At 45.5% G+C, this 22138-nt stretch overlaps 1 protein-coding gene across 2 annotated transcripts; it reads left to right on the top strand.

Moving 5' to 3' along the window:
* Nucleotides 1-1574: 1574 nt before the first annotated feature.
* Nucleotides 1575-14502, top strand: LOC129734595 (putative ankyrin repeat domain-containing protein 20A5). Of its 2 annotated transcripts, XM_055698235.1 has the most exons (8): nucleotides 1575-2093; nucleotides 6099-6213; nucleotides 6448-6621; nucleotides 6729-6835; nucleotides 7353-7490; nucleotides 8268-8407; nucleotides 11821-11871; nucleotides 14156-14502. In XM_055698235.1, the coding sequence occupies exons 1-8, from the start codon at nucleotides 1888-1890 to the stop codon at nucleotides 14191-14193; spliced, it is 969 nt and encodes a 322-aa protein (XP_055554210.1). In that variant the 5' UTR covers nucleotides 1575-1887; the 3' UTR covers nucleotides 14194-14502. The 2 variants fall into 2 exon arrangements, with proteins under 2 accessions (XP_055554210.1, XP_055554209.1); XM_055698234.1 differs by lacking the exon at nucleotides 14156-14502 and having other exon boundaries at nucleotides 11821-12163.
* The last annotated feature ends 7636 nt before the right edge of the window (nucleotides 14503-22138 follow it).

The raw sequence follows: 22138 nt of genomic DNA, 5'->3' as shown, positions 1-22138 counted from the left end.
TTTGTGGCTGAGCATGCGTGCACTTGAAAAAGGACTAGAGAAGAAATACTTCCTCCTGGAAAGAGCACAGAGATGGATTGTGTTTACTCTGTATTGCCACCTTGTAAATAAATTCCTGCCTTTCTTCTAATGTTTGGAAGAAAACAAATACACCCAATTAAAAAATGCATTTTGCTCTCCATTCCCCCATTAAATGGTCAGACTGATTATAGAGGTGCTCTTGAAATGGCTGCTGCTCATAGCCATTTCCCAAAACTCATAGAATTCAGGTTTTGCAACCTGAATTTACTTGGCTGTGTTTTCAACAAAAGTCTTTTTTCTGTCTTTTTAAAATTATTATTTATTATAGCTTTTCCTTCTAGGGATCATGTCTACAATAACAGAACGCTGCTAATACACTGAGGATCAGCTAAGGAAAGTGACTGTACATCAGCCACTTTGGTCGGCGAGAACACTGCCAGAGCGAATAGGCTTGATAAAGCTGTGAAGGCTCATTCCAGAAAGCAAAATGAAGGTTTTAGGAGCTGTACCATTATTAGCGATGAAGAAAAAGAAGGTATTTCAAAGGGCTGAATCTTCTCCCTAAAAAGTGGTACCAGATTCCTGTCCTGTTGTCATCAATATTTTCACTGCTAATCACAGTGAAGTGTGTCCCTCTCTCTGATTGAGGATTTCTTTCCCATCTCTCCGTTTTTCACAAACTCATTGGCAAGAGACAGTTTCTAAGAGGAAGAAGTGTGCTGCCAAGGTGTTCCATGAGTCAAACCATCTAGGGTATACTGGACTGTGACATCACCCCAAAACCTTATGGTAATTATAATAAGGTTTCACCACGCTGAACTACCTAGCGGCATCACCACAGCAGTAGAATAGGAGGATGGTTCCCAACTTATCTACACCAAAGGCGTGACCTGTCTTTTGATTTCTGGACCACGTTTCCATACCCTCAGTGCGCGTTTGTGTTCTTTTGTGGCAGTGCCAGCTCGGCCACATTTACTGGAAAGTAACTTTCTGACCCTGTCATGGCAAGGCAGGTAACTAGATGGTGCCTACAGCCCCCCCCAGCCCCCCTCCCGCTATATTAACCCTTGCTGTTTGTTCCTTTGGCATCCATTTGCCCAGGGCTAACGATGGCACACAAGCAGGACTGCTCAACAAGCTAGGAGGCAAATTGCTCGCAGAGCTGTTTTGGCCATAACTCCCTGACGAGATGCCCTTGCCCTGAACGACAAGCGCTTCCCAGTTTGAGCCATTTGCTTTTAAAACCGACTCGCCCGAGCCGCCCCGCGAGCTCGCAGCGCGGGCCCCGCCGGGGCCAGCGGGGAGCTGCTGCTGCCCGGTACGCCGGCACCCCCCGGGCTTCCCGGCAGCGGCCCGAGTGCTCTGCGGGGGGCGCAGCGCCGCCGCCACCCGCCGCGCCTCTCGCTGCCCCCGGCCCCGCTCGGCAGCGCCGCGGCCGGGCACCGCGCAGGAGCCGCCGGGCACCGCGGGGCAGGAAGTGACGTCACTCGCGCTGGACACGCGCCGGAGCAGACCCCGCCCCCGCCAGCAGAGCCCGCCGGCCGGTTAACCGCCGCGCTCGCCGCTGAGGGAGGCGCTGTCCGCCGCTGCCGCGCTGAGGAGCAGCCTGTGCGCTCGGCTTCCCGCCCTCTGGTGGTTCGCTCCGTAGACAGCCGTACCGGGCCGCTGCCCGGGGCCCCGATCCCCCGTCCCTGCCCCGGGGGCCCCGACCCCCCGATCCCCCGTCCCTGCCCCGGGGGCCCCCCCCGATCCCCCCATCCCCCTGCCCCGGGGGCCCCCCCGATCCCCCGTCCCTGCCCCGGCCCACCGGCTGCCTCCCGCCGTCCCTTCCCTGAGGCGGGACCGTGCCCGCGCCCCTGCCGCGGGATGAAGAGGTTTTTCGGGTTCGGGAGGAAGAAGAAGGGGCAGCCGGCAGCGTCCGGCAGCGCCGCCAAGCCCTTCCCCACCGGTGCCTACGAGCTCCGGCTGCAGGAGCTGGGCAAGCTGCACCGTGCGGCCGCCCGTGGCGACCTGGGTCAGGTGCGGCAGAGACTGAAGAAATGCGGCATCGACGAGCGGGACACGGCGGAGCGGTAAGCGGCGGGGGGCAGCAGCGCCGGGCGGTGCTGGGGCGGGGTGCGGGGGGGTTGCGGGCAGCGCCGGGACCCGCAGGTGCAGCTGCAGCCGCCGGCAGCTCAAGGGCGCTGGGAGCGAACGGCAGCATCGCCGCGGGGAGCCTCAGCCTGGGCGGGGAGCCAGGCCTGTGCTGCCAGGAGCCCTTGGAGTCGGCCGAGCATCCCCCGTCTTGCCCCGGCCCCCTCCGTGCCCTCGTTCCCGGGGGTGCTGCCTTGCCTGGGGGCGCAGGAGCGGCAGGGGGCCGGCAGCAGCCTGGCCGGGGGGGTTGCAGAAGGAGCCTCAGGGCCATTCTCCAGGCTCGCTTGGAAGGCAGAGTGCATGCACCTCCGAGGCCTCGGCGTGCGGGGTTAGTAGTTGAGCTGAGCAAGCTGCACTGCCTCAGCTGGAGTAAAAGAGGGTAAGCACTGCGTTTAGGAAAGGTTAAATGTGCTGTGTATTGGTGCTGTGTGGACGGTTGCCTGATGTGCCTTTTGTGACTGTGATGTTGCAGCCAAAGCAACATCAGTCTGATCTTAGGTGGCAGTTACTTTGCTGTTTGCTCTGTGGCCTTGGTACAGCTAATTAGTGCCTTGGATTGGAAAATCTGGGCAGTGCCATGCAGAGGGAGCTGCTGCTTCTGGCAGGTGGTGTGATGTGTGCTTTTGAGTCAAGCACAGCAAGTACTTGGCAGTTATATTTTAGGGAGAAGCCCTGGGCTGCAGCATAGCTCCTCATGATCCACCGTAAGCATAAGGGAATCAGCTGAAGTTTTTGGGTCTTGGATGTTTTGAGCTGTTAATGCCTTTTCTGAAAAGACTCTGAGTCAAAACATCCATGACATTCAGAGGAGATGCTGGTTTAATCGGAGTACTTCAGCATCCTGGGCTGTCTTTTTCTGAAGACTGGACTTTTGCCAGCCAGCTAGCTTATTGCCCTGAAAACACCTGAAACTGTCTAGATTTGTAGGAAGGCGATGAAGAGTGCAGCCAGTCAGCACGTGGGCTGTGTGCCTGAGTGTTGCCAGCCAGTATTTGTTTATGCAGCTGCAGGTGGGGGATGCCATTTAAGGTGGCTTGAGTGCACTTCTGTGCATAATTCAGCTGCCAGAGTCAAGGTGCCCGATGGCATTTATGGAAATAGTTCGGAAAGTTTCTCTCTTTTTCTTCTTACTGCTTCCTGATTCAGTCAGCAGTCAGTCACCAGCTCTTAGCAGACCCTGGTACGAAATTTCGCTAGTTTTTGCGTTTCAAGTTCATCTTGTCTAGAAAGCTTCTTTTCCTCTGAAGGGTTTCCTTCTGTGTGCCAGGCAATTATCAGTGTTATAACAGGACAAATAAAGTCACAAACTGTAAAAAACCAAGCCGGGGGCGGGGGGGGAGAGGGAGGGAAGAAAGAAAAGGCAGCATACTATGATGAGCACGGTGGTGGTTTTGCCGTGATAATGCCCAGTGCTGAAAAGCGAGGCTGAGAGCAATTTGGTGGCCAGAGCCTGCCTACTTGCTGCAGCCACTGCCCTCTGTACCAGCCATGAGGGTTGCAAGGCCACCTGTGCCCTCTTAGTGCTTGTGGGTGTGATGTGTGTTGTGAGTGACCACCAGATGCAGGTGCGTTTCAGGGCTTCGTGTTGGAAGACTTGGTATCATTGGAAATAGAGGTGAAGAATAGGAAATAATGCAAAGTAACGGCAACAATGTGTGCATTGGTTGTATGAATATCTCAGGTTTGCTGCTCAGGATTTCCAAAAGCAAAATCCTGCACCAGGAACATGGCAAGGATCACACCAACAGGTTCCTTCCATAAAGTGGGTCCTGTAGCCCATAAGACCTCCCGAAAGTACGCTTGATACAGCATCAGTTAGGAGCAGGCAGCTTTCAGAGGTGGTCTAGCAAAACCTTCAGCCTCACTGACAGAGACGGGCACAACTCTGTAGTTGGAAGCACTGTGGGCACAATGCCAGCTAGTCATGGATCCTGGGTCAGAGCTCATCGCTAAGGGAGATTGACCCTGTCAGCTGCCTGTCAGACTGAACTCCAGCGCTCTCATTGCTTGGCTTGTAGCTGCTGGGTTGTCGGCTCAAGGGCCATTCAAAGTGTGTACTGCCAGCCTGCTGTTTCCCAGTGGGGTTGTTTCGTGGCTGCTCAGGCATCAGCAGTTCTCTTCTACTCTGTAGGTGATCAGCGTAGCAGCAGCAGGAGCAGGAACAGAATCTGGGCAGTGTCCCCAGGGCTGGGTGGCAGAAGAACTTCGGTGTTACTGGAGGCCTCTTGCAGGGACAGGCAACCCTGAGCACTGGTGTTCTCTGCCAGCCTGTTCCCTGAAGTGGATCTTCTGTGGAGCACAGCAGGCCTCGCTCCAAGCAGAGCCGTCTCCTGTTGACGGACTGAGAGGCTTGGTTGAGGAGGACAGCAACAAGTCCAAGTTTTCTGAAGGCTTTTCTGTTTGCAGAACTGATAGTGACTACTTGACGTCTGTCATGCTTCCTAGTGGTTGGTAGTAGCAGCTTTCAGATGATTGTGGACTCCTTCATAACCAGTTCTGGTTAGCTTTCAGATAATCTCAGTCAGTCGTTTCTTCAGAGATGAAGAATCCCGCATGTTTCCATGGGAATTTCTCAAAAAGTGGTGGTAGTTGCTCTTGAGCTACTCCTCTGTCAGTGCTCCAGTCTGTTCCCTGTCTGTAGCAAGACATTCCAAATTCTTTGAAGTTTTCTGTATTTCTCTCATCCTCATCTTTGTTGCAGTGGAGGAGGATGTCAGCTGCCCTGTAGCAAGTATCTGTGTTACAGATTACTGTGTTTCTGCATCACCTGCCACTGCATTTGTGTACCTCTCCCTTTCCATTCCCCCTTAGCCAGGGAGCTGTTGTGCTCCTGTCTCAGCAAGGTACCCAAACAATTGCAAGGCTAGTTGAGCTTTCCTAAATACAGAGAAGGACCTGCCTGCAGCGATGTGGTTCAGAACCAGTGCTGGTGTTCCCCTCAGTTCTTGAGGAACTGTGGGATTGTTACTGCATCTCCTTCAAGGGAGGAAGGTCCCAGCTGTTTTCTAGCTTGTTTTCTGCTCTGTTGGGACAGGTGTCCTGCAGAGCAGCAGGTGCTTTGCTTTTGCACAGAGTGAAGCTTGTGCTGATTTGTGCCTCTGATTTAGGGGGAAACACATGCAAGGACTTTCTGGGCAATTTCTTTCAGTATAAGTAGGCTGGTTAATTGACATCAGACCTAAGATGTTCTGTGGTTTGAAGGAGGGGTTTTTTGTTTGTTTTTTTTTCCTCTGGCAAGGCTTTAACTTGAAGAAAAGAGTTTCATTTTCTTATGCTGGTCATGTATTATGGAAACACAGTATTCCCTCCCTGGAGAGGACTTCCTCTGTAGTAGGCTTATTATGACTATCGTAGTTACACGTATCTGAAGGGTCGGGTATTACTTTCCTGTACTCAGGCTTACAGCGTTCTGCTGTCTGGTTTGCTGCATGTAATGGGGGGCACCTTGGTGCAAGTGAGTACTTGGTTTTGTTGCAGTAGTAAGCAAGCTAGAGAAAAAGCAGAAATCCTCGAAGTGCAGGGAAACGCTAATACTCTTTATATAAAGCCCATCTACATCTCTGAGACACTTCTGGCACATGAATAATCCTAGAACTTAGAGGGTTGCTTGCCATAGTTCTCAGATTCCCAAGCTTTGGTCTTTTTTGCTGTGCCACAGGTGTAGTCCTGCTGGAGGCAGTGACCACCACCTGGGCACAGGAATCTGTGCAGATTAAGTTCTAGAGTGAAGGAAATGGCACCTTACTAAGCAGATGCTGCGGAGGGGTTTTGCTGGCCAGTCTCGGGTGTTTGGTGCGCAACTGCTGTTACTGGTAACAGAATGAGAAATCTTTTCTTAAGCTTGCTTTGTGCAAAGTGAAACTTGTGGTCATAACAATTTACCACAGCCTGAAATTATTTCTCTAGTTGTCTGTTTGTGCTAATTTAATATGTTTAACTTTTAGGACACCTCTGCATCTCGCTTCTGCGAATGGCCATGTGAATGTTGTTACATATCTCGTAGAAAACAAGTGTAAACTAAATCTTACTGACAGTGACAACAGATCACCACTGATGAAGGTATGTGGAATATGTTATGCTCTTTCAAGTGGGGCTTGTCAACTGTGCATTAAATGAGAGGTGGCTGGAAGGATTCTTTACACAGCTCTGTGTAGAAGCATGCATGTTGTAATCAGCGTGGAATAGGCATATGTTAGCTCAGCTTTGAAGGTGCTCTTATTTTCCAGCATTGGGAAGCTGGGGCAATTGTAACAGAGTGCTGGCAGTTCTTCCTTTTTTGCGTGTTGTTCCCAGGCTGTACAGTGCCAGCAAGAAGAATGTGTAGCTATTCTGCTAGAGCACGGTGCCAACCCCCATCTGGCGGATGCTGACGGCAACACTGCCCTTCACCTTGCTGTCCGATCTCCTAATACAACCGTAGCGGGGCTGTTACTTGAGCATAATGCCAATATTGATGCTCGGAATAAGGTAAATTTTTGTATTTGTTGAAGAAGTTCTTTCAAAAAGTTGTACTAGTATTTCTCTTGTAGGGTTTTTTTTCTTTTATTTTTAAATGTATTTATCTGTCCTTTCAGGAGGGAAACACTCCGCTTATTCTTGCTATCTCTGAACGTCATGAAGATATAGCAGAGTTTCTTCTGCAGAGAGGAGCTGATGTGCATGCTCGAGATCACTGTGAAAGGTGAGTGGTTTGTCAAAACTCTGCATGGGTCTCTTTAGTATTCTTTAGGTTGGATTAATCAGAGGCATGAGAGTGAGCTCTGAAAAAACCCGGGGAGCCACACAGCAGCTATTTCTGTGTGACTTGTGAAAGCACATCTGCGCTTGGCTGTTGTCATACCTCAGTGGGTGCTTTCCTCGTTGAGGGTTACAAGAAGGCATTGTCTGTGGTGGCCCTTCTGGCAGGAAACATGCTGTTAGCTCAGCAGCACTGCCTCAATTTGAAAAAACATCTCCTGCATAGTGGCGTAGTTTGTACGTGAGTGTTGTCTATGTGGAAGCTTTGTCTGAAGATCGAACGTTTGCTTGTTTTGACTCCCTCTTGCATTTTATGGTTGCTCTTAATATTTAATGAAAACTGCTTTTTCTTTTGCTCATTCAGTAATGAGGAAAGTAGTTTTTGAGAGCAAACAGGAATAAAAATAATTACAGTGTCTGTGTCAAATGATCTACTTCATAACATATTTTTGGTGTTTCAGAACCCCACTTATGACTGCAGCATCTGGTGGACAGCTTAATTTAATAAAAGTTCTTCTTCGATATGGTGCTGATCTTTTCCATAAAGACAGTAACGGATGGACAGCTGAGGATTATGCTGTTACTCATGGATATTCTAGGTAAATTTTTGACTTTATTGTTAGAATAGGTTGTCAGTTGTCAGTGTGGCTTTTGAATGTTTTTGGTAATAGCAGCAAGGTTTAATGGTGTGTTGAAAGCTTCAGGACAGACAGTGCTCGGCGACGTCTTCTGATACGTATTGTTCCCTGTGTCTACTATTAATCTGGATGTTGAAGAAAATTTCCGCCCCGAATTGTCTGTTAGATGTCAAGTTTTGATGCTAAACTTGCACCTGCCCAATACAAACTCTAAAACATGTCTGCATCCTACAGTTACCCAGAGGTAGAATGTGGCAAACTGAAATGCATGTCAGTCCTCTCCTCAGACCAGCACCATTGTCCTTACTGACTTCCACTGCAATGAGCAGGAACTACCAGCCTTTTCTTTCAGAGATCTAACATATCCCTTTTGTTAAAATCTTAAGCAGTTTCACCCCTCTTATGGATAGCTTTGTACCTGTGCGTATCCCTTCTCTAAGGTGGTTATGTGTGCTTAACAGCTAGGCTGAAAATATTGTGCCGAGCTGGAGCTAATAGCTTCATAGGTGTGGATATGCACCTCTAGAGTGAACGTGACTGTAGTGAATATTGAAGTAGGTAGTAGCCGTGCAGTAAGTTCTGTGTGTATTACTCTCAGTGAATGCATACAAGTATATGAATTCCTACGGCTATGAATACGTGTAGGGTGGATAAGTGGCTGTTAACTGTTCTATTAAACTGTATAAGCAAGTATGTGGTTGTTTTTACCAAATACGTTTCTTCTCTTTCCCTATATAGTCTTTGTACACAACTGGTGGCATACGCATTCTGGGGAGACGGAGACGAAGGTGGTGCACAAGGCGACACAGTACCTGGCATTCCTCACCGGGCCAGAGCTGCTGGCTTGACGTTGGGTGCACCTGCTGTGGACAGAGGAGGTAGGATCTTTAATCACGCAGGAGCTCACGAGGAAAATCACTGTGGCCTTTTCTTTAGGGGGTTTGTGTTGTCAGCGCTCGCTGTGTTCGCCGTTGACTTTAGGGGAGGCATCAGGTGGAGTAGCACAAGAAGCTTTGTGAATATGCTGACTTGTTGCTGGTTGGAGGTGCTTCTTGTCAGGGGTGAGGACAGCTGCGGTTTGTGTGCTACAGGCCCACGTACGGGGTTGTTGCGTTCTGCCTGCCAGATTGCCCATCTGTCTAGGTTTTCATACCGAGAGAGAAGGGGGACAGGGAAGGAACTAGGTGAGTGGTTTTGGGTTTGGGGTGTGTACTTGTACCTGTAGATGGCCATTCAGATTGTGAAAACAAATTGCAAAAGGTTCATCCTGAGTAGTTGTTCATCTTCCTGTGGTTGGGAAGCAACAGATGAGTTAGCAGGACTGTACATGTCTTGTTGATTTCCACTGAGTTTGTGCAGTGGTGTTTTAATATTAATAGTTTCACCTGCACTAAGCTGCTTTTAGTGAGTTGTCTTATTTCTCAGCATCAGTTACGGTTGTTTCTGTGTAGGTGCTGTAGAGACATACTTAGGAAAAATCGTCTTGGAAAAGTCACTTGGTTAGAAACAATAATGCAACTTCTGTGTGTACTGTATCTTCATGGACATAGTTTGATTCCAGTAAAAATAAATAACACTTCTACTTCCAGTGATTTTATGAAATAAACGTTAAAAAGTCCATATTAACTTGTGATCCAGAAAAAAAATTGAGTTGCCTTGTTATCAAAAAATTAGCTCCTTCAGTGAGTTCATTTTAAATTAAAAAAACCAAACAAACAACTCCTTAATTTTTAAGATCCAGTCTATGCTTATGAGCTCATATAGCCCTAGAGGAATCTTAGAAAACTAATCTTTTAATATAGATCGAACTTCTTGTACTTTACATCTCAGGCCCTACAGTGGGAAGTTCTATCCTTTCTGTTTTTTTTAAGGGTGTTACATGAGAACTTTGTGGCAAATGGGCAGCAGACAGCGTTCAAACACAGTTTATTACTCCTTTTTTAAATATGTCGTGAAATATGAGCAAAACATGGGCTATTTTTCCGAGTTCACTTTTCCCAGATAGGGGAATTTAATTTAGAGCCAAACTTTGTTCCTTTGACTTAGGACTAGTTATTTTGATCTAGTCAGCGATGTGTAAAGTTTCTTGATAGACTGAAGGAAGATGCGGAGGTTTTTATATTTTATTTTATTTTTGGAAAGGGCTTGGTACAGGTAGTTTAATCAACAAAATGTTGCTTTTACCCAAACAGCACTCTGTGGCTGCCTCCTGTGCACATAGATAATTGCTGTGGTACCGCATTGTGATGACTGACAGGCCCGGGTTATTTTAAAATATGTGGCTTGAAGAATAATACTGTTGTGTGATTCCAAAATTGATATGCCCTCAGGGAAATAGGGGTTCTTGAACCAAGTGATTTGCTCGGTTCCTTGAAGACAGTAATACTACTAGCATAAGTCCACAATGTTATGGGAAATCCTCACTTGAAGAGGCATAGTAAGTGTGAAGAGCATATTTATGTGGGTTAAGGACTTGGGAAGAGAAAGTGTGCTGTGTTCTCAAACTGTTCATAGTAGGGCTTGTTTTTCTTGAGTAGTACGAATCTTTTTCTCCTTGTGCTCAGTCTCCTGGAAAATGACCCCGGCCTGTTGAGTGAGAGGGATTAGTAGCATGCAGGGAACACTTGGTGGCATTGATTCTGCGGTCTCTTGCTTGCACCCACAAAGCACAGGTCCTGCATCCTGAGTCCCTTTGACAGGCTGCAGTAAAAGCTTTGAAGCCCCTGTTAGAGGAGAAGCTAGACTGATCTTGAGACAACGGAGGAATACCCACTTTGAATTCTTTGTTTTAATCTTGCTCTTCATTCCTATTTTTCTGGGATCTTCAATGTAGTCCTTCCTCCTTTTGCTACTTTTGCACTTGTTGAACATTGTTCAAAATACTCGCCTCTAGTGAGCAAGTCGGTATATTTAAGAAGTTGGCTCATGCTTATTTGAGTGTATACTTTTTGTCAGAACACGAACCTTTTTGTTGATTACAGACAGACTTGCAAAAACCTCCAAATGAATGGCTTCCACCTCTAGCATATCGAATGACAGACTTTTCAGATTTGAAGTTGAAATTTCTTTGGCAAAAAGTAATTATGCATTTTTTCTAAAAGCGAGGGTTCAGATTTCTAGTATGTCTTCAGTGGCAGCTTTTTTTAGCTGCTGCACTGCGTATTGGTGTATTGTTCCTACAGAAACCATTGGTTTTTCGTCATAGAGCTCTTGGAAAAGAAACGAGTGCTTCAGTGTGCTTTATATCTGCTGTATCACCTTTTAAGAAAATTGAGAAATGGAGAAGGAATGAGAAACAATCTTGAGGTCCTTTTTTTCACTCTTACGTGTGTGTTTTTGATAGGAGTCCTCTTGCCACGTCCATTCCATGTATTTGTGGTAACATCAATATAAGCAGGACTCCCTGTTGCTCTGAGGCAAATGTTACGGCCTTGTCACACAGACGTTTGGTGTTGGGTAGCTGCAATAACAGAACCACACCATTCTTACTAAGTAGGATGGGTAGAGCAGGCAGATGGTGATTTGTATTCTAAAGCTTCTGTTCCACAGCACATAGACACGCGTACACACACAAGCACACATGCATGACACTCACAGCAGTCAGTGCACCCGTTCTGGTCCAGTTGTGGCCTGCCCTATAGCCCTGGGGGAACAGGGTATTCACTCTGACTGCTTGTCATGCCTGCGTTCTGGCTGGTGGCGTAGCTTCTCTCTGTGAACAGTTCAGCATGGTCAAATCAATATATGCAGGGCTTTTACCTCAAACTGAGGTAGGAGGGGGCTGTGTCTGCATCAGGCACCATCTGACACAACTGGCTAGCATATCTCCAAAGTTTGTTGGCACCTACAGATTTTTGGGATGCTTAGACGGAGGGATTTTAAGTGTGCTGTATGTATAAAACGCTCTACAAATACGAAGGAATTGCATTGGTAGTCAGTGCTGGGCAAGGACTAGTCAAGCTGAGAGAAATGCAAAGTTGGCAGGACAGTAAACTGCCAAGAATCTGTTTCGGTGTTTCAAAATATTGGAATATATGTATTCTACAATGGAGCAAGTAAATGAAGTTACACTGTTTGACACTGTCCCTTAAGAGTAGAGTTCTGTAGGTTGTGATAGGTTTGGCTTCTGCTTCTTGTAACTGTAGAGTAGGCTGATGGTCACAGTACATTCTCCCATTGCTACAGCTTTGTTAATGTACTGGTTAGGTTTTCTGAATTTCCGGGAATTCACATTTATTCTGGTGTCCTTGTTTGGTCTGTCCTTGACATGGCTTTCCCTAAATGGATATAGGAATGCCACAATCTCCTAGCCAGACATCAAGAACAGGAAAACCAAAGAAAGGTATTCTATACAGTAGCATTTCAACTGTGAAACATGTTGCGTGATGTACAAATACTAACACACCTGTGATGTTTATTATCTTGGAGGTCTCTATTCTGATGGTTTTGGTTTTATAAATTAGGTTTGAGAGCAGGCTTGGGGTGCTTTTTGTTGGCATGTTTTGCACAGGTCCTTTATTACTGAATTGAGTGATTGCTTTGTGTCATTAGTGATAGTAAATAATATTATTTAAAAAAAAAGCTCTTCTGTTACTCCAAAATGAAAATGGACTTCAATTAAAGTAGAAACAAGTGATCCCTAGATACTACTTTTCTAGATCCCACTTCTATGGTAGGGCATCAAGATCTGTCTGAAAACTATCTCATAAACTTTCTCTCTTGCTTTTTAAAGGAGAATGGGAACTGGTTTTGATCATTGCTTGAAGTTACTATGCATGGAAAGCAAAAGTTCAGATAACTTACTCAACATGATATGCCCTTTGTTTTCTTTTCCTTTTAATGATTTTGTCTAAGACCTCGGTTTGGCTCTCATCATACAACTTTATAGAAGGCTACCAATCTCCTATTTATAAGCAACTTCGTTTTGTGATGATAGTTAACGAGAACTAATTATCGAGGACTTGAGGAGTGCTGAAATAGATACGATGTGGAGGCTCTATTTGTTTTTGTCCTTTCTGTCCTGGGAATTGAAGAGGCCTTTTATTTCATCTTAGTTGTTGATAATTGAGAGGTTTTCGCACTCTTCAGGCTGGATTCCTAGAGTTCAGGTTTCTTTAGTGCATCAGTGGTGTGCTAGAGTGCGCTATGGTTGAGTTTGCAACATGTGCATCTGGGCCACGCTGCCGTTCAGAGGGATCTTGACAAGCTGGGTAAATGGGCTGTCAGGCCTGTCTTAACAGAATTCAGCAAGGGCAGATGCCAAGTCCTGCACATGGAAAGGAACAACCATTTGCTACAGCACGTGCTGGAGCTGCCTGGCTGGAGAGCTGCTTTGCTGGGAATAGCCAGAGGGTCTTGGCAGAAAGTGAGCTGAGAATGAGCCAGCAGGGTGCCCTGCCGGCTGAGAGGGTTAACGGTGTCCTGGGCGGTATGAAGAGCAGCATAGCCAGGAGACTGAGGGAGGGGATTGTACGCTGCTACCTGGCAGTCCCTGGCTTGTGTCCAGCTCCCTGGGTATAATTTTGAGCCCCCAGTGCAAGAGAGAGTGGTCTTTCATCCGTGAGCGAGTTCGGTGGAGGGCCATCAAACTTTGCCAGGAGCAGGACTACTTGCCTTTTGGGGAGAGACTGGGGGAACTGGGCTTGTTCAGTGTAGAGAGGAGATGACTTTGAAGGGGACCCAGCAGCAGCTTGCAGCACGTGTAAGGAGAAGCCGGAGACAGGTGCCTCCCAGTGGTGCGTGACAGGAAGCAAAGGTACAAGAGGCATAAATGGAAACAAGAGAATTTCTAATGGAATGTGGGCAGCTTCACCATGGTGAGAACAGTAAAACAGAGAGGTTGTGCAGTCTCCCTCCTTGAATGGTTCAAGATCAGACTGGAAAATTCCTGTGAGCCTAGTCTGACCTCAGAGCTGAGTCCGCTTTGAGGAGGCGGTTGGCTGAGAGACTTGCCGAGGTCCCTTGTGACCTGATTTATCCTGTGGTCCTGTGTGCCAGTTGCTTTCTTAATTGATGAAAGCTTGGAGCGTAGTATAGATTGCCCTGGTTACGCCTGTCTTGCCTGTTGACTATCCTTTTTGGTGCAGCATAGAGACCTGCTGGGGATTTTTCTACCTGAGGATAGGCATTAGATCTTGGTTATGCTTTTTGATGTTTTTTACCTTTTCAGGATAACCTGTAAGTGGGTAGAGCACCAGCTAGTAGAGTATATAAACCAGTAAAATCTCTGTCAACAGGGTGTGCTTGTGTGTGCAGTATGAGTACTTCAGCAGTTCATTTATTTACTGTCTTGCTAAAGCACCAGTATTTTGTTAACTGTTTATTAACGTAGCCTATTCATGCTATGCTGGGCTTTTTTTAGTTTAGAGGTAGTTCTTAAACTTTTAGGTATAAAAGTTCAAAGGAGATATAACTCTAGTCTTTTTTGTTTTGTCAATTCAGTGTGACTTGAAAAAGCAGTTGTTTGGAAATGCATTCATTCATTCATGCTGTCTTACGTAAAGTTGACTCCCCAAAGTTTCATTCTGCTATGACATGTAGAGTTGTCCAGGTTAAATGTTTGTATGTGCTGGTTGGTTTTTAGCATGCCAAATCTAATTTCAACATGTCAATTAATGTTTGAACAGCAACAGACGACTTGTCGCAAGGAGACTCAGTCGGGTAAGACTTTAAACATACCCAGCACATACCTGAGGAATGATTGGAGAGACGCAGTACTCATTTTGCTTTACTTTTTAAGAAGCTTGGAGAAAGAGGGGAGCGATGTCAGTTGGCGTGCTTCTGAGGAAGAGCTCGATTTTTCTCCCAAGGTATGGTGTATTTACAGTAAATGTCCTGTAAAAATAAGTGATCTGAAGGCAAGTTTTCTGGGGGATTGAAAGAAACTACAGTTCTAGCCAATATTGTTTTCTCCTTAGAAGCAGTCTCTGACCTGCCAGCCTTTTTTCTGCTGTGAGTTTTTCCTAAAAGACCTGTAGCTGTGGCAGAGCATGCAGCAGATCTGTGGTTTGAGGCAAAAGAGCCATAGGCGACGAGATAAACCCCCACAGTTTTGTTTGTTCTTGGTCATTTGAGTCAGATTTTAAGTTTATAAGTTACTAATATAACCTGCTCTGTTCTTCCTCAAACACTGTTAATGTTTCCTGTAGATTTCGTGATAGAATCCTAACTGATAAAGGGCACTTTTTAATGAAGATGTACTGAAATTCTTCATCACCTAGTTCTCCTCTCCTCCTCCTCAGGTTACTCAAGAGTGCTCAGCGGATGAGTTACTCAAACGGGTCATCTTTTTTTCTTCTATTGAGATGGCATTCTGTGCTTGCATGTAATCTCACACTGCATGTTTTCCCTCTTTTTTTTTTTTTTTTTTTTTGAATATGCTTAGGCAGTATTCTTTTTGTCAGCTACAAGCTCTCAGGCCTATTTTTTTTTTTGCTAGTGTTCTGAAGAATTATTAACTTCTGCAGTGATGTCTGGAGCATCAGTTCTGTTGCTCTGGGATTCTGCAGCGATGAGGAACCGGTGTTCTAATTCAACCTACTCTGCAATACTGGAGATGCAAGCATGTTTAGTTTTAACATGATTTCATTTTCTTGCACTGATTTAAATATAAATTATGCATTTTTTTGGGCATGTTTTTGAAATTTCAGGATATTGTGGTGAGTGTACTTGCAGGGACTAATTAACGCAGCAAGTCTAGGGTTCTTAACAGTTACTTCCCTTGTGCACACTTGCAAGTAAGCATCCAGAAGCTGCGATCTTAAATATAACTGAATTTTACTGAAGTACTACAAATATTAAACCCAGATTTTTTAGAACTGCTATGCATGTAACCATAGTTTTGGGCACAATTTTCAGAAGGGTGCCTGCACGGTATTTTGGGGGGTGAAATACTCACTGAATTGCATACGTGAGGAGTGTTTTTGTACTTAGAAGTACAGGATGGAGCCAGCACCTGACCATTATCAAAAGGACAGCCTGATGACATTTAGTGTTCAAGATTTGATGTGAACAAAAGATTTGTTGTTGTCGTTAGTGGTTTTTTTAAAAAAAATAATTGTTTTTTGGCTTCTTTATTTACAGAAGCTGCAGAAGCCAAACTTGACATTCTTAATGAATGTTTCCCAGCAGTTCAGGAAAAACAGTAAGCTATTTGGAAAAGATTGCATAGTATGCTAATATATAAAAGTAGATTTGCTAAGTCGTTTTTTAAACTTTTCTTTTCCTATGGTAAATGAGAAAAGTAGCATTTTGAAAACACAGCACTTAGTCACTTCAGAAAACATAAGTCATGTTGTTAAAATGAAGCTATTAATCCCCTCCTAAGCCTTTGTCCCTGGCCAAGTCCTTCCTCCATCCTGCCCATCCTTGACTTGGTTCCTTTTCCAGACACTCCCAGATTACTCCATTAATCTGGTAACATGCCTGTTGCCATTTCCATAACTCCTTTTGTTGTTTTGACATAACTGCCATGTCTCCAAAGACGGTGAATAATGAAGTATCTTGCAAGTCGGTACCAAAGCAAACTGTCTTTCAAAATCGAAATAATTTGCAAGATAAACAAGAAAGTTGGAACAAGAAAAGCATGATTCGGGTGAAGTTTCACAGAAATGATGACTCTGAGATGACAAACTGGAAAAAAGAGACACCTCAGCTTCTCTCAGATAGTTGTGGTCTTAAGGAGAAAAAGTCAAGCTTCAGTAATGGCTTTGAAAGTGATAATAGTTCTTTGTCAGCAGGAAAAAAACCAATGCTTGAAAGTCAAAGACCAAACTCTGTCTTTCTTGAACATGTGGATGATGAAGATACAGAAGAAGAGCAATGTGAAGTAGATAATAAAGTGTGTGAAGCGCCGAAACAAGGAAGTGAACACTTGTGCTTGAATAGGCATGAAGAAAACGTAAGAGCAGCATTTCACTCGAGCACCAAAGTAAGTTATATAAGGATGATTCAATCACAAAGGTATTTTCTAAGGGTAATAAAGGTAAGAACCAAAAGGTAAACTGGATTTCTGTTAATACTTCACGTATATCCATCTTTTGATCTTCCTTTTTTTATATTAGAAAATGCCTTTACTCCTAGCCAAAGCAGTTTCTTAGGTATAAGAACAGCGTTGGGCAGTATTTTCAATATTTTTTTAATTGGTTGCAGTGGTTTTGCAGGAAAACAAATAGGCAGTATAATTTTTCTGAAATAAATTCAGTTTTTCTCAGCTGTATGTACAGTTTTTTATCTGTCAAGATTTATTGCCATTTAGTAAAATACCTGGTGTGATGGCTGAAAGTGAGGAACCAACAAGTTTGAGTCAGATTGAGAGCAGGAAGTTAGTGATTTTCCTGGAGCAAAGTAGAGGAAAAGGAGCGTGTTCCAAAACAATGTAACTGAAATGAAAGCTAGAGTTAGGCTGACAGGAAGAATTGCTTCTCAGGAGCTTTGCAGAGCCAGGGCTAATGACTTAGGGCTAATGTCATTGCTGTCTCCTCAGAGATTCCCATGGAAAAACTGAAGGTGTTGTAAAACAAAGCTCGACAAAGTTTCCCTGTTGTCTTACACAGGAAAAGCATTTTTAAAGTTGTCGATGGGTGGCTAAGAAGGTGCTTGTTTCTGCTATTTCCAGCTGTTTGGTCAATCTCTTCTAGGAAAAATCACCTGAACGGGAAGAAGAGGAGAAGGAGCAGGAAAAGGAAAACACTGGTGAAGAGCTACGAACTGCAGTTGTTGAGGGTGTGAAAAATTCTATTTGTAATGATAGCCATCAAGTCCACAGTGCTTCCAAAGACGACACTGGTGAGAGAAGTGAGTTAGTAAATACTGATCCCAGTTCTTCCTCTATAAATATTAATGCACAGTAAATGAACTGAAATGGTGCTTGACTTCTGAAACGGTAAGTTTTTCCCTTGCCTGTGAACCCTAGTGGGCATTGGCAAGGAGGAAAGTAGCTTTTGTTCCTTTTCGTTCGTTCCTGAAGAACAAATTGTGGCCTTGGATTCCAAACGATGCTAAATGGAGCAGGTGTCATTCTTGGTTTTGTTGCTGTGTTCTCCCTGAAGCGATCAGAACAAAACGCACGGTTGAAAAAGAGGAGGATTAGAGAGTCTTGGTGTGACAGTAGTATTCCCCTTTCTGGCCCGTGCTGTCAGACTGAAAAGTTGTGATTGCTCTTGGCTGAAGCCTGGGAAAGATTTGAGTCAATCTGAGAGAAAGCTGTTCTGTTCCAGTGCCTCACCTTGTCCAGTTTTAAAACGTAGAAAGTCTCTCCAGTGCCACGCTTGTGTGTGCTCGAAAGCATTGCCCCGTCAGTCAGGGCTGAGCACTCCGGTACTCACCTCGGGTCTTGGAGCAGGAGGAGAAGGCACACTTTGCATTGTCTGTCTCCAGAGAGTAGAGTGGTGTGGTAGATGTTACCAGAGCGTGTGTAGCTGCTGATCAAATGCTACAGAGCGGGCCTGGCAGAACCTGCTGTATTCCAGGTGTTGTGCCTATACGTGCTCTTCTGTCGGTGCATTTTACCATAAGCCTGCATTTGGCACAGTGTAAGTAGTCCTAGCTGAGGCTGGAACCAGCAGTTCCCCTCTGCTAGGACGGGTGCCCTCACTGGTCTCTAGCTCCTTTCCCGTTTTTGTGTGCGTGTCTCCACGAGAGCGAATCCTGAATCAGTTTTACCTAACGGACTAGCTTAAAACAGAGAAATGAAGATAGTTTAATCTGGCCAGGAACCTACTGAGACTGAGCCTTGCGTGTGCCTAGTAGAGAAGAGATTGGGATGTTGGCCCCTGAGATAGAGACAAGTTGTGTGTTTGGGGTGAGATTTTGGGCTGTGAGCCTCTCCTCTTTTTAAATGGCAATGCTTAGGTGTCTACCTACTGGGAAGGTGCAGGGTAAAAACTGCTAGTCAAGGAAGATCTTTTCTGGTAGCGCTACAAAAGGAGCATTGTTTCTTGCTGATCTTAGCGTGAAGATGTGTCGGGTGGTGTTTCTATGGTACTTCTTGTACAGTGGATAGTGGTAGTCAGTGGAAAATTCTGGAGCTGTAGACTGGAGAGCAGGTGACCTAGAACACTATGCCACAGGGCTGCAGTGTGGGGGAGCCTCTTCCTGAGCGTGACACAAACCCGTGTTCACTGCTGCTTGTAGCTGTGTCAGCTGTTGTGCATAGCCATCTCCTGCTGGAGAGGAGGCAAGAGGTGGCGATCCAAAGGAAATACCGTGGTATGTTGTGTGCTGGGTGTGAAGAAACCCTCGAATTCAACACTCGCTCCTTAGTTTGTCCTCAGCAACAGAACCGCTGTGCACCTTTTGGGCGCAGGGGTGATGGGGAAAAGCAGAGTGAAATAGAAGGGCTCAGTGTCTCCCCTCTTCCTGCATTTGTAGGTGCCCTGACTGCAGTGGGAGCAGAGGAAGAGGAAGATGCTGAATCTCCCTGGGATTCTGAGGTATTCCCTGTGAAGGACACCGGGGTTCCCAGTGGGGCGGGGGTGGGGAGCGAGATCCAGAAGCACTCGGAGCTTGGGCCCTGCCGCGGCTGAGGCTTATTTCCCCTTCTCCTGGTTCTGCTGTATGTTTGTAACTGGGGGCCCTTGAAATACTTGTGCTGTGTGCTAGCTGTTCAGCGAGGCTTGGGATGCTGGTAGGTCGAGCTAATGATTTGGGTCTCGTGGCAACTGGCCCTTGCAGTTGGGTTTCTAGTACAGTATTGCGGCAGTGAAGTTTCTTGCTGCTTAAAATAGTCTGAGCTTCTCAGCGGGGCTGGCGGGATTGTTGCTTTTTCACCACACAACTCTGTTCCGCTGACGTGTTCAGTGGTTGCCCTTAGGGTCTGCAGCCTAGACGATGAGCTGCTTTGGGAAAGAGCCTTTCTACCTTTTTGGCCCTTTTTGAGAGTAATGTTCAACAGAGATACCGCACGTGCTGGCTGTGTTTGCCCTTTTAGTTCTTCCTGTCTGTGGTAATGGGTTAGAAGAAAGCGAGCAGAGTCTGTAGCTTACGCCCTCTGACTTTTCTTGTGAGGAAGAAGGAACTCTTCCCCACCCGCTTCTTAAAAATACAAGGCTCAAATGCTGCTGGGTTGTTTTGGGTTTGTTTTTTTTTTTTGTAGAGCCTTGGTTTCTGTAAGCTTTGTCTTGCTTGTCTTTGTTCAGCCCTTGCAACCGGGAGTAGCAATGTGTTCGCTCCCCACTGCAGGACGTGTGCCTGGGGAACATCAGCACAAATTTGAGTATCGGGTACGAGTTCAGTCGAAAGTTGGGCCCCCCCCAGACCTGCGGTTACGGGTTCGCAACCCACAGCTCGAGTTACCGTGTTAATTCTCTCTTGCGGCTGTGCAGTTTGCCAGCGTGACAGACTAGTTTAGATGAGTTGTGAGGTTTTTGCCCAAGATCTGAAAACACACAAGTCTGCTGTGATTTTCCAATATACTGTGCCTTGACGTGCCCTTTCCAAGGGGCTGATCAAAGGCTTTTGTGATTCCATGCTGTGCAAGTTGGCTTAGCAGGAACATTTTGCGTAGAAATGAGTTGAGAATTTGTACCGATGCTCACGCCAGTGTGTTATGCTCTACAGACGGATTCTGAAAGCCCGGAAGAAGGATCACCTGGTGTGTTGCTTCCAGCTGCAGACAGACACGGAGCACGCTCGCGGATTGTTTCAGGGGAGCGCCACACTGGTAACTTCGTGGTGGACTAAATGTTTGTCTGTAAACACGTATAGGCTGAAGTGAGCTTTTATCGATGTCTGCCTTAGGAATGCGCTTACGGTGTGGGTGCGCGCTATAGCAGTGAAGTGCTTAGTATTTGTTAATTAACACCAGCTCTCACGGCGCTTGCTGGCAAGTTGTAAGGGAAGTTACCTTGTTTGCGTTGCGTGTGTCCTTTGGATGTGTTTGTATCTCCTTGGGTTCGGGTTCTTGTGGCATAGTGCTGAAAGTGTATGTGGTTTAGGGCTGACCTGTCTGAACACCTGAACGTTCTTGGATGATAACGTAGCAGGAGAAAGCTATGATCTGGCCAAGCACTTTCCCCCCGTCTTAATTTTTGATACCTTGCTGTTATGCTTTGCCTAGGAGCTAAAATGTGACTGAAAGTTCAGGGTTTGTTGTGAAGGGCTTCTGCCTGTAGTTTGTGCCGCTGTCTCTTGAGCATCTGGAGTGTAGAATGGCAGGGAAGTTTTGCTGTTGGCGTAGAACTCTCATCTGAAGGATTTCTCCTTTACTAAACGGTCAGTCCTGCTTGTAGTGTAAGTATGATAGAATAGCTGAAGAAGCGTGTCCAGTTTTAGTTTAGTAAGCTGGAAGCAAAACTTTAAAAGCTCCTGGGAGCTTGTAAATCCCCTTGCTGAGTAGTTGTCATGCTTTGTATGATTCTACTAAGAGAAGTTTAAAGTCAGCGTAAAAAGGAGGTAAAAGGTGATTACGCTAATCTTTCTAAGGTTTTTCTGTACTGCTAGACCACCAAGTTTACTGAAATCAAATGCTGTTTGCTTTTTAACCGCTTTTGTAAACATGAAAATTTTGCTGTGGAGCCCTTCTTAGTAACATTTCGTGCACTTCTTTCATGAGAGGACTCAAACTGCAAGATGACTAAAGCAGAGGACTTGAGAAATATAGGTGGGCCAGTAGATTGTGTGGGTTTGTAAATGATTTCCATGTTGGCCAAAAAATTTTTAAAAAATTACATATTTGGAACTGTGCTATAAATGCAGATTACAACCAATTGTAAGGTGTTGGTTTTTTTCCTTTCCACACAAGCTAGACCCGAACAACCTGATAAGAACTAGTTTGCTTCTACCTCATGGAATGATGTGTATGAGGTGTCTGTGTCCGCACCCACGTTTCCTCTGTCCCATCAATGGAAAGGAAAATACTCCTCGACATTAAACACTTGTAGGATAATCGCAGTCGTAGTGCTGCTGGCCTGTTTTATGGTAATTCGTTACAGCAGACCAGCTTTGGCTTTTGAAATAATCTTTGTAGAAGGCAGGATTCAGCTCCTCAAAATAAGTATTTTGATCTTGTTGTTGTGTTAACAAGCATGTCCTTCCTGCTTCCTATGGATTGTCCTAGTTCTGTGAGTATTATTTCTTAAATCCAAGGCGCACGATGGGAAGCGTGCGTTGTCCATTTCTTGTATACCGATACAAATGCTGGATGTTGAAGTGGATTGAATGTTAAGTATCGCAGTCTCGATGGAATAAAGCTTGCGAGTAATACTTAGTTGTAGAAACTGCTGATGTTGAATGGAGTGAAAGGTACCTTCAACTAAATGAAGTAACACTTCCCAAAACGTTTTTTTACCTCCAGGCATTTTGGAGAACCCCGACAATTCCCAGGTAAGTATTTGTTTGTGTCAGACTGACTACTTGTCCTGCTCGTTAAATATTATGTAGTTACTTTAAGTTTGATTTTTTTTTTTTTTTTTTTTTGGTCGTCATTGGGTTGTCTTTCATAGCTGAAGACCCCTGCATCTGTTTTGGAAATGAATGAAACCTCTCCTAAAAAAATGCAGCAGAAATCAGGTAATGTTCACGGCATGTAGTTCTGGGTTTAGCTTCGTAATCTTTCTAGACGGGAGTATTTAATAAAGCATCTGATTGATTTGTTTTGCGGATCTGTTGGA

The sequence above is a fragment of the Falco cherrug genome, chromosome W (assembly GCF_023634085.1).
Source record: "Falco cherrug isolate bFalChe1 chromosome W, bFalChe1.pri, whole genome shotgun sequence".
NCBI classification, from domain to species: Eukaryota; Metazoa; Chordata; class Aves; order Falconiformes; family Falconidae; genus Falco; species Falco cherrug.
Note: the sequence above shows the minus strand (reverse complement) of the source record. Positions and strands in the feature narration are given on the sequence as shown.